Source organism: Bombus pascuorum, chromosome 3 (genome assembly GCF_905332965.1).
Source record: "Bombus pascuorum chromosome 3, iyBomPasc1.1, whole genome shotgun sequence".
Lineage (NCBI taxonomy): Eukaryota > Metazoa > Arthropoda > Insecta > Hymenoptera > Apidae > Bombus > Bombus pascuorum.
Window position 1 is genome coordinate 9,612,641 of NC_083490.1, and position 14,662 is coordinate 9,627,302.

The window sequence follows — 14,662 nt, forward strand, 5'->3', positions numbered from 1 at the left end:
CATACCTGTACTTTCGCGTACAAACAGGTGAAATCTAATAAATATTGATATCCCATAAATTTGATTAGGAAAACGAAAAAACAATAATTAAGTTGATTACCCAACATCAACAAACCTAAAAATAAAATTAATCACAAGAAGCTAAACGACCACAAGCGGACAGCGCCACACGAAAGTTTGGATATTGATTTGCTGGTAGCATTATTGATAATAGCCGTGACAGATAAGACGAAAGTTATCAGTCATGTCGTTTTCTACCGAAACAAAGCTTGATTTACAAACGTTTTCCTCGAAAAATCAAAGACCAAGGACCACATCCCGTGGCTGCTACGATAACGTCGTTCCCAACACGTTATTTTCTTTCCGTTTTTTTATTTACAATTTGCCAAGACGGTGTTCTCTGTATCAGCTTATATTTGGTGCGTTCACACCGATAAACAATTCACCAACTAATCTCTTGACACTCACATTTTCGAAACGTGATTATGGTAACAACAACTTCCAGTTTGGTTTTTTCCTCTCTTTTTTTTTTTTTTGTTCTCTTTGAAGTTTCACGTTCCAGAAACGTCAGACCTCTGGGTTCTCTTCCACTCGATTGAACTAATATTATTAGTGATATTTCACAAATGACGATTTAAGTAGATTGAGATAAAAAAGGGATCGATGATGTTCTACGATGAACATCATTAATTAAAATAACTAATTTTACGAAAAACTTCTTTTTATCTATCAATTATTATAACGAGCATTGATACTTTAATTCTTTATTTTATCTTATCTTTGGGTATTTTACATGCTTTTACATTTTGTGTGCAGTTTTGAAAGGAAAAATATGCGCAGATTTCGAAACTTCGAAGAATTGTCAGTTAGCAGAGAAATCTCTTTTTATCAAATGTTGAAGAGAAATTGGATTTTAGTATTGAAGTTCTGTATGTACAGTGGACTGTTGGAACACGAGTGAAATATTCGAGAAAATTCGCTCGCTCTCCTCTGCGTCGAATCTCGCTTCGTTCGCTAGCCGCAGGAAAATACAGAACCTGCGTACGATTTCGAAAGGACGAGACGCGAAGTGGTAATCGATACCTCGAAATACTTTCGAAACTTGGATCCGGAAAGCAAGGAGAGGTTTCTGGTGATCGTCGAAATACGATTTATATATCATTTCTGCGAACTGCGGTTTTACGCGTATCCGGCTTGCGGACTTCACTTTCTTTTCTCTTGAAGACCCTTTAAACACAAATGGAGTAAGGTTGGTGGTAATTCAAGGGTCCGTTTCCAAAACCTGATCAAAAGTGCCCGATTTCACTCGACCAAACGCCGGAACAAGTCAATTCAACTAATTTGATGAAGAGAAACTACCCAATTGATACCAGTTACGTAGTCGATAGGTAAAGACGAAGTGTATGGAATTTCTATGGGGTGAAAGGCGTATTAAACAACTGTTACGTGAGTCTGTACAAAGTTATATAAAATTTTGGAACATTCGAGGATCCTAGCGGAAAACCATAAAATAAAAGCTTCCACATAATCAAAATAAATTTGCATGTAATATAATATTATACATATAATAAAAATAAGCATGATTAAAATTGATCCTTGAGCTATGAATGATACTATGAAATCGCGAAGAATTTGAGGATTCTCGAAGGAAAATATGAAATTCCTATGGGAAAGTACCATACACCGTTTATGCGAAGTCATGGGATCTGTAAAAATTCAAGAACTTCCGAGACTTTTTAATGAAAAGTTACGAAACCCAGAAGACATGTGAAAATACACAAAGCTATGGAATCACCAAGGATTTCAACATCCGTAAAGAAGCTTCTGAGATTTCCTATGGGAACGTATGAAATATCAAAAGATTGTTACGTCAGTTTGCAAATGGTTATAGAATCTTTAAAAATCCAAAACTCTTGGAACAGTGGTGACAGAATCCAGTGAAGCACAATGCAGAAAACAGTGGTCACAAAGTCGCTAGCAGGAAATACGAGAGAACGAGAATTCTAAGATTCACGAAGGAAATTATGGCATGCGTATGGAGATTTACGGAGTGCAGCCGAGTCGCTACACGGAATCACTAAGAATTGCAGAATCCCCACGGAAAGCCGTAGAAACCCTAAAATCTAAAGAATGGTCGCGCAAAGTTCAGGAATCCCTACGAAAACCTAGCAAACCGCAGCGAAATCGTAATGAAAATTCACGGCCAACGTTCGTCTGCGTTCCATCTAATAGAAGTATCCCTCTGTAATTGTCGAAATACGCTAATATGTATATCCTATAAATCACCAAAGAAGAGTTACCAAAATACTTAGAAGAGAGGATGAAGTGGAAGGACAGAAAGATATTAAGGAGATTCAGATGTGGAAGCGAGACCAAAGCAAGGGAATACTGGAAAGAAGAGGGAGAAAAAAGATGCAGACTATGCAAAAGGAAAGAAGAAGACCAGGGGGAGGTCTTAACGGGAGGACCAAAGGACACAGAAAAAATACTAAACGAGACTGGAGAAGGACTAATAGAATTGAAAACAATAATGGAGAAAAAAAGGACAATACAAGACAGGGAGGAACGACAATAAGCACAGCAAGGAGGCAAAAGTCCAAAAGTTGCCATAGTTTTAGATATAGATTATATAACAGAGTGCGATATAACAGAGTGGATAAGAGGGGAGGTAGATACATAAGAAAAGAGAGATAGACAAGGAAAAGAGTTTAGATAGATATAAGGAAGGAGGCAATAAGGTGATAACGCCAGAGGACAGAAAATGTAAAAAGAGTGATGGGTAAACGAGATGTAAAACCGAAAACCCGTTCAAAACTGAAAGCCACGGACTAAGTAAAAATAAATAAATAATAAAAATAAATGTACATCCTGAGACTTAAATGCAGCCAAGCACTCCTTACCGTGTAAATATGTATCATGTGGCTATGGTATCCTTAAAGTGTATTATATTAAATATATGGTTCAATAAGTATTAATCATCGAAAAAATTAGAAAAAATTCGTACAATGTTCTCAAACATTTCGAACGAAGATTATCTTAAGATTATTGACAAATATTGGCTTGGCAACTAAGTGATTGCAGATTTTGTCATTAGGTTGGTATTTGGTTGCCAAGCCAATAGTTTCTTTAAATACATTATGAAGTAAAACAAACGAAATGTAATGTCACGTTTGAATACAAAAGATGTACGTTTACATAGTAAGGAGGGATGGACAGAGATATTTTTTCTAATTTGAAGATTCAATGGGGATAGTGTGGTAAAAAAGGATCAATTGAATTGACTGAAGAAGAACCAGCTGATGATGCTAAAGCGCATTGTTTTACTCGCTCTATAGTTAAAACTATTCTGTGCGTTTTCGCTTTGTAAAGTAACGGTAAGTATTTTTATAGATCATTCCAGTTCACCGCAGCTTTCTACCATTGCGAGACAGGATTGTTAATATATGAACAATTGAAATCCAACGATATAATATTGTTTGTAAAAACGCTTCGTCACATGACGAATTACAAATCACGAGAAACAATCAGAGGGAAAAGGAGGAACGAACATTTCAAGATCTCGAACGTCGTTCCGGCATTATTTAGTATTAACGAAACTGTTGATCGAACGACGGGGCAACGGAACAAAAGGCATGATCAAACAAACACGTGCGCAAACAAGCAAGCACTGTCGACGCTCGTTAAATCAACCACGATAAACAACCGCGTCGTTATAAATAAATTTTACCGAAGAAGAGAGACGGGGATGCTAAGTAACGAAGATAGGAAAAGATGTGGTGGATGATTTTGTTCTTTTCCTTGTTCGATAGAGAAGCGATGTGTATATAAAGATCACAGGCAAAAGATATGATAAGTACATTTTTGTTGATTTTTTAATTTCAATGTTACTTTGTAATATGTTCGTGTAAAGTGCGCAGCTAAAAGCGGAAAATGGCACGATAAGGACCAAATATGTAATTGGTGAAGTTTCGTACAAGTTGAAGCTAACTACTCAAACAAACAGTATTTTAACTTTTTAAAGACCGATGTTGAGTTAAACGCAACGTTTTATTTGCAATTTTTTTCAGACGGTTTACATTATTAAATTGTTTTTTAACATTCGTTTAATATTTTTCTTGTCGCTATTGTTTCCACATAAATCCCACAGATTTGTGAAATTTGAAGAAATCGAAATAATTTATAACTTTGTGATAAACCTCTCCCTCTCTCATTGTATTTGATCCTTAATACGTCTTTGATATTTTAATATTATGACAGACAATATTTTTAAAGTTATTAAGAGAGTGGAAAGATACACGTTTAGCCTTAAAATCAAAGAAAAGGACAACGTGAATTTAAAAATTGCTGCTCTGTGAAAATGATTTATCGTGTTCTTCTCTAGTCTTTGTATGTATAGAACCGTAACAACAGTGATTTCGATAAATACGAAAACGTGAATATAAAGTTGATGAATGGGGGAAAAGAGGAGTTGGAAATCATCGACGAGCATGATGACACGGCGGAAGGTCGCGAGACCAGACATGGTTTTGCCAATGCTGGAACGCTTTTTATTGCACGCTGAGATTTGCCGACGTATTAGTCGATGATATATTTTTTTACGACATGAATAGATAAGGGGCGAGCGCTTTCTTTCGAAAGACATCATCGACTGTATCAGTCGTGATAAGGTATTTAGCGAGCACGAGCGTACATAACGTTAATTGCTATTTTTCTTTTTATTTTTTATTTTTTGTTCGTCTTTTATTTGCGAGTCTTTACTTTTCTTCCTTTTTCATTACCAATGTTCAATGTCGTATCAATTACACACGTTATTAACGATACTATGTTGGAAAATATATTAAATATATGCAAGACATTGATATCATACTAATTTTTCGAGTAGTTTGATTTTCTTGATAAGCATTAGCAAATTGTGAATTTTGCTTGTGATGTATTTAAGAGGTTGAGAATAATTTGGAGATTTTGATTAATATGTAAAATATTGAAGAAGCTAGTGAAGAAAGATCGAGTTTTGAGTTGAAGAAAATACGGGCGTGTGTTTAAATTTAGAATTTCACAAATATAATAATGACTTTTTCCTTCCATGATACGCGAAACGTGATATGTCCTCTTATCTTAAGCTCTGGTTGTCTTTGTTCTGTATACTTTGTTCACTTTGTTTGCTAAATTATACGTTGTTCAAATTGTATTTAATTTCCAAATACTCATCTAACAATAACTCATCGTCTATCTGATTTTAATTTAAATCTGATGAACCCTAATATCATACAGTCTTTAAAAATAATTCATTTTCTATTGAAAAATTGATCTTTCTTTCTCTTTTTAAAGTTAGAAAAATCTTATATTGATATAAGAAAAGCTTCTTTACTAAAATAATAGAATTAAATAAAATTCGAAGAAATTCATTTTCTATTGACAAATTGATCTTTCTTTCTCTTTTTAAAAGTTAGAAAAATCTATATACTGATATAAGAAAAGCATCTTTACTAAAATAATAGAATTAAATAAAATTCGAAGAAATTCATTTTCTATTGACAAATTGATCTTTCTTTCTCTTTTTAAAAGTTATAAAAATCTATATATTGATATAAGAAAAGCTTCTTTACTAAAATAATAGAATTAAATAAAATTCGAAGAAATTCATTTTCTATTGACAAATTGATCTTTCTTTCTCTTTTTAAAAGTTAGAAAAATCTATATACTGATATAAGAAAAGCTTCTTTACTAAAATAATAGAATTAAATAAAATTCGAAGAAATATTCTTGTCTTAGACTCATAGATGTGTACTGTGGTTACGTTGCTCGAAACAATTGTAAGCGCAACCTGCTCAATGTTTCCCAAAATCTACTCAATAGCTAAAATAACCACATAAACTTTTCACAAAATTTAAGAACATTCACATGATCGAAAACTATTACATATATCCTACGATAGCACGACAATCTTATAACATCTAAAATTCATTATTAGTCTTTCGAAATTTGAAAGTCTGAACAAACAATTACTGTTAATTAATTAAAATAAAGTAATAAAGTAGAAAACAATGAAGTGTCTTTGACAATCCACTATTCTACACTCTATTGTTTCTCGAACCGAGAATTATTTCTTCTCTTCGAATCATTGTTTCCATTTGGAATATCGAAACCATAAAAATTCGAATCTTTTCACAGTAAAAAATTATTCCATCCAACATCATCGTCGAAATTTAAAAAAATATCGATCTAATGAAAGGAACCTTCCAATTGTTTCGAGCAAACGTCAGTCAACTATTTCCACACCGCCGTCTAAAAAATATCGGAAGAAAAGTAAATCTAGCTACGAAGTATCGGTAAAAGAATCTCTTACCTGGGAGCATTGATGATCGGTCGGCCCATTGCCCGTTGCTGGCGCTTCTCGTTGCTGGGAAGGCGCAGGTAATCTTGGTCGCCAAAGAGGAACAGATCCTTTGAAATAATCATGTCCACCGTGTGGTTGCCGGTTATAGCTGCCCGCCTCTCTCTCTTATCTTTCTCTCACTGCCGAACCACAGGCTGAACAACGCACCACGACGACGACAACGACGTCAAACGCGACGGAATATCCTCACCTAAGTCCCGCCACCTCGACACGTTCAACGCGATCTCCAACGACGATTTTCCACCGCGATCAGTTCCCTGCTGCTGTCTCTCGTCAGCAAACGAACATTTTCGCCAGCTATTCCCGCGACTCCGTGCCGATTTTCTGTCCAAACACCTAGTCGCGAGCATTAAGTCCGAATAAAATTTAGAAGCGAACGAACTGATCGATATAAAGCTGGTGCACGGTGCACTGGTTCCGAGTGAATCAGCGTGTTCTTTGTGATCTTTTCTCAAAGATAATTTAAACGAGATCGCTCAAGTTCTCGTCAGAATTCTCTGTGTCTTTGGTAGAGTCGTCGAAATCGGAGATTAAGAGATTAGCTATGAAAGTTCGTGAAATTTCGAGCGAAAACGTAGCGAAGTTTTGCGTTTGTTGACGAGTCCTGATAAATTAGCAGTATCCTTGCAGGTGCAGCGTTCCGTGGGAAAGTTCTGCGGAGATCGGCTCCGATTGTCTAAAAAAACAAAAGATGAGTTAGTGATATATCTAAGAGGAAGTTGTTTACGTTTCTGAATCAAAGCTAATGGTAAGTATAGGAGTTGTTATCACGGATACCTAACGTCTTTGGAACATTATCATAAAGCAAGCTTCAAAGGTTTGTGTTAAGAAATGATACGAATTTTGAAAAGTAGAGCGAGATAGAATATAGTACGTGGAATAAGCAAACACAGACTGTTTGGTTAATAACCTGTTGCTTTTTCTGATCGTGAACAACCTGATTCTATTTTCTCTACAATGTACCTGATATAGTATAAATTTGGAAATTTCATGAAAACTTATTACTTCATAGAGATTATGATTTTATGGTACCATTTCTGGTGTTTACGATGAAATTTAGGATAGAGATGTTACGGGAATTCGTCAATTAAGATTTAAATTAGTGAATATTTATCCCTGCAATCGTCAAAAGTCTTCGTTGCCAGTATAAACACGTAATTTCAGTTTCTAGAAAATAAAAGAAACATGGCGGAAGAAGACGCGGTAAAATGGTACAACTAGGTAATGTCAATATTTGTAGACCAGTATAGTGGCGACGGATGCACAAAAATTCAGGTCAAAATTAATCAGTCAATTTTGAACAGTTACATCTCTATATTCGCATCGAAACGTGTTTACTTCGCGTCTACCAAAATTCACCGCTACACAGCAGGACATGCTCTATAATCTCTGCAAAAATCCAATTCAACTTTCGTCAGAAAACAAAGAAAAGAGTCATAGAAAAAAGGAAACCGGAGAAAAATTGTCAATGAATATTTAGTTCCTCTATTTTCAAGTGTATTATTTATTATTTATTCGTAATAAAGAGTTTTCCTGACTGCGAGTCTAAATAGAAATTTGTCTCATATGCTGAATATTACAGCAAGTCCTCTAGTTCGGATATTTTACGTATTCTATAGACTTCTACATTCTTAACTCTGCTATGGTCTTCGAATTTTCATATTTTAATCTCTCATTTTAGCAAAACGGATTTATAATGTTAAATGTTAATATAATATGAAATTTCTCGAAAATGCATAAATATCCGTAGTATAGTCGTAACTTAATATGGCGTATGGGCTACGCCATATTTGAGCTACTTGCGACCCGTATAACTAATATTCGCGCAACGAATATCTGGAATACGCTGTACTCGCGCGAGAGAACGACTCGCGTTCACGCGTTCATTCATGATCGTCTATTAGCAGTGCCGAAGGTAATCATGTCCGCTGGGTAATCCGTTACCAGAGACGAGGTCGGCACAAAAACGGGACGAGCAAGCTTTTCGCGCGAAAATAGCGGCTTTCTGATCGAACAGCCATAAAGAACACCTAAAGAAGGCGTTATTATTTTCGATATTATTTTCAACCTTACCTACCGCACATTTGTTATTGTTTCTCATGTTGGTCTTTTTCTGACAGCTCTTGCCTGTTCTAAGAAACCACGTAACCATTAATATTCCTCTTTTTGGTAAATTTGTTAATATTTCGCACTGAACTAACTACAAAAAGTAACGTAACTGAAATAGAAGAGACTTTTGGAACACCCTCTGTGTATTGTATCGTAAATTAATTAGACGACTGCAGCGCCATCCCTTTAGTCTCATTTCAAAAGTCAAAGTACATATACAATATTAAGAAAAATATTTTTATACATATATGTATATGTATATGTAGCAAAATTTTATAGATTTATAAAACAGGCGAAGAATTATGTACTTTATCGTTCGCAAAAAACATGATTCATCTTGCACCACGAATCTGAGACGCGAAGAACCTTACGTCGAAGCGGCTTATTGTAGCCAGAAGTTATTCCAAACAGACCGCGCGAAATGTAAATAAAAAATGCTGCCAACATTTCTCGCAATACAACGTTTACAGCTTCCGAAGCTCGACGACAAAGAAGCATTTAAAAAATTTGCTTCAATTTCGCGAAACAAAAATACATACACCATACATACATTTACGTATACAGCATACACACATTTGATACATATACATGCGACATATATAGGTCACCTATTTTTATTCAACAACGCGCGGACTAGCAGCGGCTGCATGTTTGCGGCGATCGACTTCCGAATTCTTCGCATAATCCGAATCGCCGCCATTACACTGTGGATAGTCGGTTATTTATCGACGAGATTTGTCAGTCGCTGAAAGTCGCAAAGTAGCCGCGATCACGAGCAAAGACGAATACAGTGGGGGCGAACGAGTCGCACTGTATGTCGCGTCTGAAGCTGACGATGTAAATCGAGCGGATATACGCTGTGCGCATGAGAACTCGTCCCATATTTACATCGCGCCAATTTTCACCCGCCAACTGTTAGGCATTAGTCACGGATGAGTGGCAAGTATACGAGAAACGCTGGTGTATCGTGGACATCTTCCTTCGCTCCGGTCAGAGATGATTTTGACAGGCGTCTCTAATTAGTCGAGGCGAATTGTACGGGCCTAAGGCGCGATCAACCAACACCGTTTTAATTTTCATGGCCTCGCGTGCAAGAAAACCACCGATGGCCTGCTAACGTTTTCATTTCCGTTCGACGATTTTGTCGATGCGTCAACCTTCGAACGTGAAATTAGTAACGATGTGGTCACGCAACCTATTCCACTATGGAATGGGTAGGTAGTATTTACAACGAAAAACTGGTCAAAAGACGATTTTTTAGACTTTCAGGAATAATTAACTCTTAATTGATATTGCCGAGTTATATACTAGATGATCATTCAGTTTAGGTTAGATTAGAATCAAGTTTCTTAATTTTAGAATATTTAATTTCAATTTATATTCTGTATCTTTCTCAATGACTTTGATAGCCTTCATAACTTAGAATACAGAAAACACTTTGTATTAAGTAAACTAAAATTATGTTAATTGAAATCGTTATGGGTTTCTAATTTCATCTACAACCAGACGAGGGTTAAATCTAATTAAGGGTTAGGTATCACGGTCGTAAATACATATGTACATATATAATGATTCACGAAATAATTTGAACACTTACCACAGAAAACTTCTATGTATGTATAATTTATTATTACAAAGTTGCTCTACCTCCACATTTCACATCAAAGTAATAAATTATTTTAATTAAATATAATTAAATTTTTTAATGCGAACAGGTCACGATGGGATATTCAGTTCCCTCGACGCGCCTAGTGGCGCTGATCGAAATCGACAACGTTGAGAAAGGTTATGGCGCCGGTACCGAAAGTAACGGCCACTAATTCGGCCGTGAGTGAATGCCGACCGAAAATACAATATCGAAAAATAGATAAACGTATCCAGAATCGGCCGATTCCATCTGATCGTTTCTCTCTTTTTACAGTTTTCGTATGGTGTTGATGTTTTATTTACGTGTCGTGAGCGGTAAATTTGAATTTTTTATACCGGGCGAATGGCTCGTACATTATATTGGCAACGTTTTTGACGTGCGAACCAGATTCGATGTCGTTTATTTTTTCTCAGAAAGAAAAGAGAAATAGGATCCGTATCGTTTGAAATTTTTAAGAAAGCTCAAGATATATTTAGTCACGCGTACTATCAATGAGAATATACACGATGATTAAGAACAATTATCTCATCGCGAGTAGTACGTTTCATGTCACGGGTGCAACGATCTCAGTCTGTTAAACGGCAAGATCAATGAACACGACCGGCCGACCGATAACTGCGTACGAGATTACGACTTCGAATTTCGGTGATTATCTTCGTATCGATTGAATTAGTTCAATATTTAAAAATGACGTTTTAAGGAATCCGCCATAATATTATTTTTTACACTATAAAAAAGCAATTATTATAAAATTGACTGCTTCTATTCGAAATGATTATAGAATTTGTTGGTTTTTATAAAACCCCACACAAGTAATTAGAAACATTATTATATCATAAATTGATTCATTTCTTGAATCATAAACAAACTTCATCGGTATCACCTAACCTATTTGTTGCGGACGCTATGAATAAGTAAATTAAAATAAACATTGTTTCAGATTTGTTTCCAGTAGCATTAAGAGACTTATATCAAAACCCACGAACAAGCCACTTACCACATAATTAAGCTTACGAATGAAGCGATAGAAAGAGAAAGGTGTGTGCGCTCAAACACGTAAGATAAGAATAGGTGAATGACAATACACCGGGAAAAACTAATTTGGCACGAACAAAGGAAACATAAACAATGCAAATGGCCGTTTGTCAGGCCGGCAACCAGTGTGTAACTTCATTTTTCCGGTTCCACGCTAGTTAATTACCACGAAATCGAACAGGGCAAAAACACGTACTTATCCTGATTTACTTGATTAGAATACACAAGTCAACCGGTTGGATTTGTTCCAAAACGAAGTTGTTCCTTTCAACGGTACAACCATGCGGCCTAATCGGTGTTTTCGAGCATAGGAAATCAAATGCACGCTTAATTCGCATAATCACCACTAAAGATACATGTCTGCGATTCTTTGGACCAACATCGTCCCTTCTTGTCATTGACACCGATAATACTGTTCATTCAACGAACATCGGTGATGAAAATTACTCTGCACTCGCGAACAATGAACTGTCTCGATATAGAAAAAAAGAACGAGTACCAACTCTATATTTAGATTACCTGCATATATTCGAATTTTTTTCGTGGTTATTTTTGGTCTAAATAGTTCGTTCGAATTTCGAGAAAAGAACCATAGCTATAGAAACGACAAGCTGGAAGATAAGATGCTGCCGGCTCGTGGCAAAGTCTAGCATTCGTTGATTAGATACGAAATTATAAAGGTTCGTGAACTTAACGAACAAAGCGACGAAATAGAGCTACAGTATCAATCGTTTAAAGAAATCATAAATATTATATTATTATTCTTCTTAATAAGATACAGTACATGTTTTATAAATTTTCGGTATACAAGAGATATTTTTTGAAAGAAGATTGGCTGCACTGCGACAAAACCGCCCGATTAAGTGTTATTACGAAAGTACGATGTTTATAATACCTACGGTAGGTAAGGTCAGCGTATTGGTGATAAGGTCATTGCAAGAATGACGTACACGTCCTTCGGCTGTTCGTCCTCGAATGTAAAGGAATTAATTTTTAATGAGAAAATATCTGGTTTCATTGAAGCTTACACAAAAAAAAATTGGCTTACAGTAGCTCACAAAAATATTCAGACACTTGTAAAAACCTTTTATAAGTATATTATGTGTGTTATACGAAACATTTCGAAATTTTATTAGCGCTATAATAAGTCTTGACTATTATGATTATATCAATTACATTATATTACAGTAATAAAAAAATTTTAATACGTTTTATATGATACATACATACTTCCTATGCTAAATGTTCAAATGCTTTACTGAGCCACTGTACATTTTCGATTTGACTTTTAAATGTCATAAACAAATTTGGGAGGAGGGGATATATTGTTGTCCGCACAGCTAGTGAAATTATTATGATAAATAATTTCATGTGAAGCAATATTCGAAAAAGAATATCGATATTCTCCGATCAAGATATTTTCCTACAATAGGGCATTGACGTACGAACAACCTTTGAACGAGAAAACACCGGTTGCAGTGAATGACCCTACGCCCTTGATACTCTCGAAACACGTTCACTCCGTTTGAAACTCACATTTAAAACGAGTACTCGCGCAACGCGAAAGGGAAAATTGAACAGTTGAAATGGTAAATGATGTAAGTGGCAGAAGTGCAGATTTTCAATATAAACAAGAAATGTATTGGTTCAAGATAATACCGCTAACAATTTTAACTGTACTTTGCCATAACCCCAAAAAGCTAAAACAAATTCTAGCACTTACAACGTTTAAATCTGTATCTAATATAAAATTTAGTACTATTTGAATTCCTCAATTATCAAATACCGTAAAAGCAGCGATAAAATTAGGTAAATTTAATGCTGTTACTATAATGCATTGCAACCTCTTGAGAATTAGTATTCTTAACACCAGAACCACCAAAATGCATAAAATAATCATTTTCTAATTTTTCGTAAATTTATCGTTATGGATGGTTGCATTTCTGCCGATTCGAATGACTTTTTATAAAATTTTATATATCTCTAATTTTCGTACTTTAATCGTCGGTAGTTCTAGTGTTAAAGCAGCACATTGCACGTCTCGCCGAATATTGGTATTCCCACCGATCTCGATAATCATAAATCGAAGATATTTGAGAATTCGAAAATGCCATTTCGTCTCGAAATTTCGGACGTGTTTATAGAGATTCGAATATCAGCGGGAGATTGGTTTCCTGATTTTACAACTTTCTAGCAAAACGAATGAAAAACAGAGAACAGTAACTAAATATGTATGCAGTTTGTGGAAGGTGGTAGTATAAAAGCTACTCACGTAAAAAGCACGAAAAATTCCAGTGTTCCTCACTGTTATCGCTGCCTGTGATCGAGATGAGTTTCTCGATCATGTAGGGACCCGAAGAAGGAGAAGAAGGAGAACTTTCAGTAGGTCTCGAGTTTGATATTGGTCGTAGCCGGTATCTTCGGCCTCGTCGTCCTCGGCGTCGTCCTCCTCGTAGCTCCTGTCACACATGCACTGTGCATCGGCCACGAACATGCGGCCATTGCGCGGCACGCAGTCAATGAACCCGCATTGCTTTTCAACCGAGAGAGTCTTCGCCTTTTTTTCCCTTCTTAAACCCCGGAACGCACTATCGGCCGGCCTCTATCCGCGGATCTTCGGCCGCACACTCACGACATATATTCCGGTGGCGGTTTTGCACGAGGAACACCCGACCCTCCCGGTGTCACTGGTTCTCTTACCTCTTCCTGCGCCGTGTCGTCGTTATTTCTCTCTCTCCCTCTTTTTCGTATATATGTGTATATGTGTGATACGCGGGTGCGCACGCGCGTATTTCACGTCTCTCCTCGGTTTCGCACGTGTATATACGTATGTATACGTCGCGACGAAAATCCCTCTCCGTCCCTCTTTTATTTTCTCGTTCTCCCTCTTTCTACCTTCGTACGGTCGTTCAGTGACCCGCTCTCTCTTTCTCTCCCTCTCTATATAACACCAATACACGCGACTACGATTTTTCACCAGTTCTTTTCTCTCTCGTATTACGACTCACGACTCAAGGGTTGAGAAGCGAATACGACGTATAACCGATAGGTATACGATTTAGATATAGGATACGGGATCGCGATGTTGTACTATGAGCACTCGTATAGACTCTGACTCGTATTGGAGTCTCGTGTCCCCCCCGAAGTTCGACCACAGCTTCACGACGCGACACTCGCGGCGGTCGGATGCAGACTGAATCGGACGCTACGTGCCTCGCTCGTGTATTGCCAGAACGTCCCTCCCCTTATCCACCCTCCCTCTTTTACGCTCGTTCCTCTTTCTCTTCCCCCTATTTACTTCTCTCTTCATGGTGGCTATCAGCTCGTGCCAGACCCCAGGCTCATTTTTACTGGCGACGGCGACGCGCTAACGTACAACTAGAACGGAGGGGAGGCGGCTTGCTCGTGAAATTTCAAAATCTTTTTGTTAAACGATGCTTCCTATTTTTCCTATGGATTATGGGCCGACGACA

General features: G+C 36.7%; 1 protein-coding gene across 1 annotated transcript in view; it reads right to left on the reverse strand.

The window, feature by feature from the left end:
* Nucleotides 1-14,404, reverse strand: part of LOC132905037 (uncharacterized) — a 269,837-nt gene extending 255,433 nt beyond the window's left edge. Inside the window, exons 1-2 of the mRNA XM_060955955.1 lie at nucleotides 13,462-14,404; nucleotides 6,347-7,073 (exon numbers count right to left, since the gene is read on the reverse strand). Of these exons, the coding sequence (XP_060811938.1) occupies nucleotides 6,347-6,459 (113 nt within the window). The 5' untranslated portion in view covers nucleotides 6,460-7,073; nucleotides 13,462-14,404. The remainder of the gene's footprint in view (nucleotides 1-6,346; nucleotides 7,074-13,461) is intronic.
* Nucleotides 14,405-14,662: the final 258 nt, after the last annotated feature.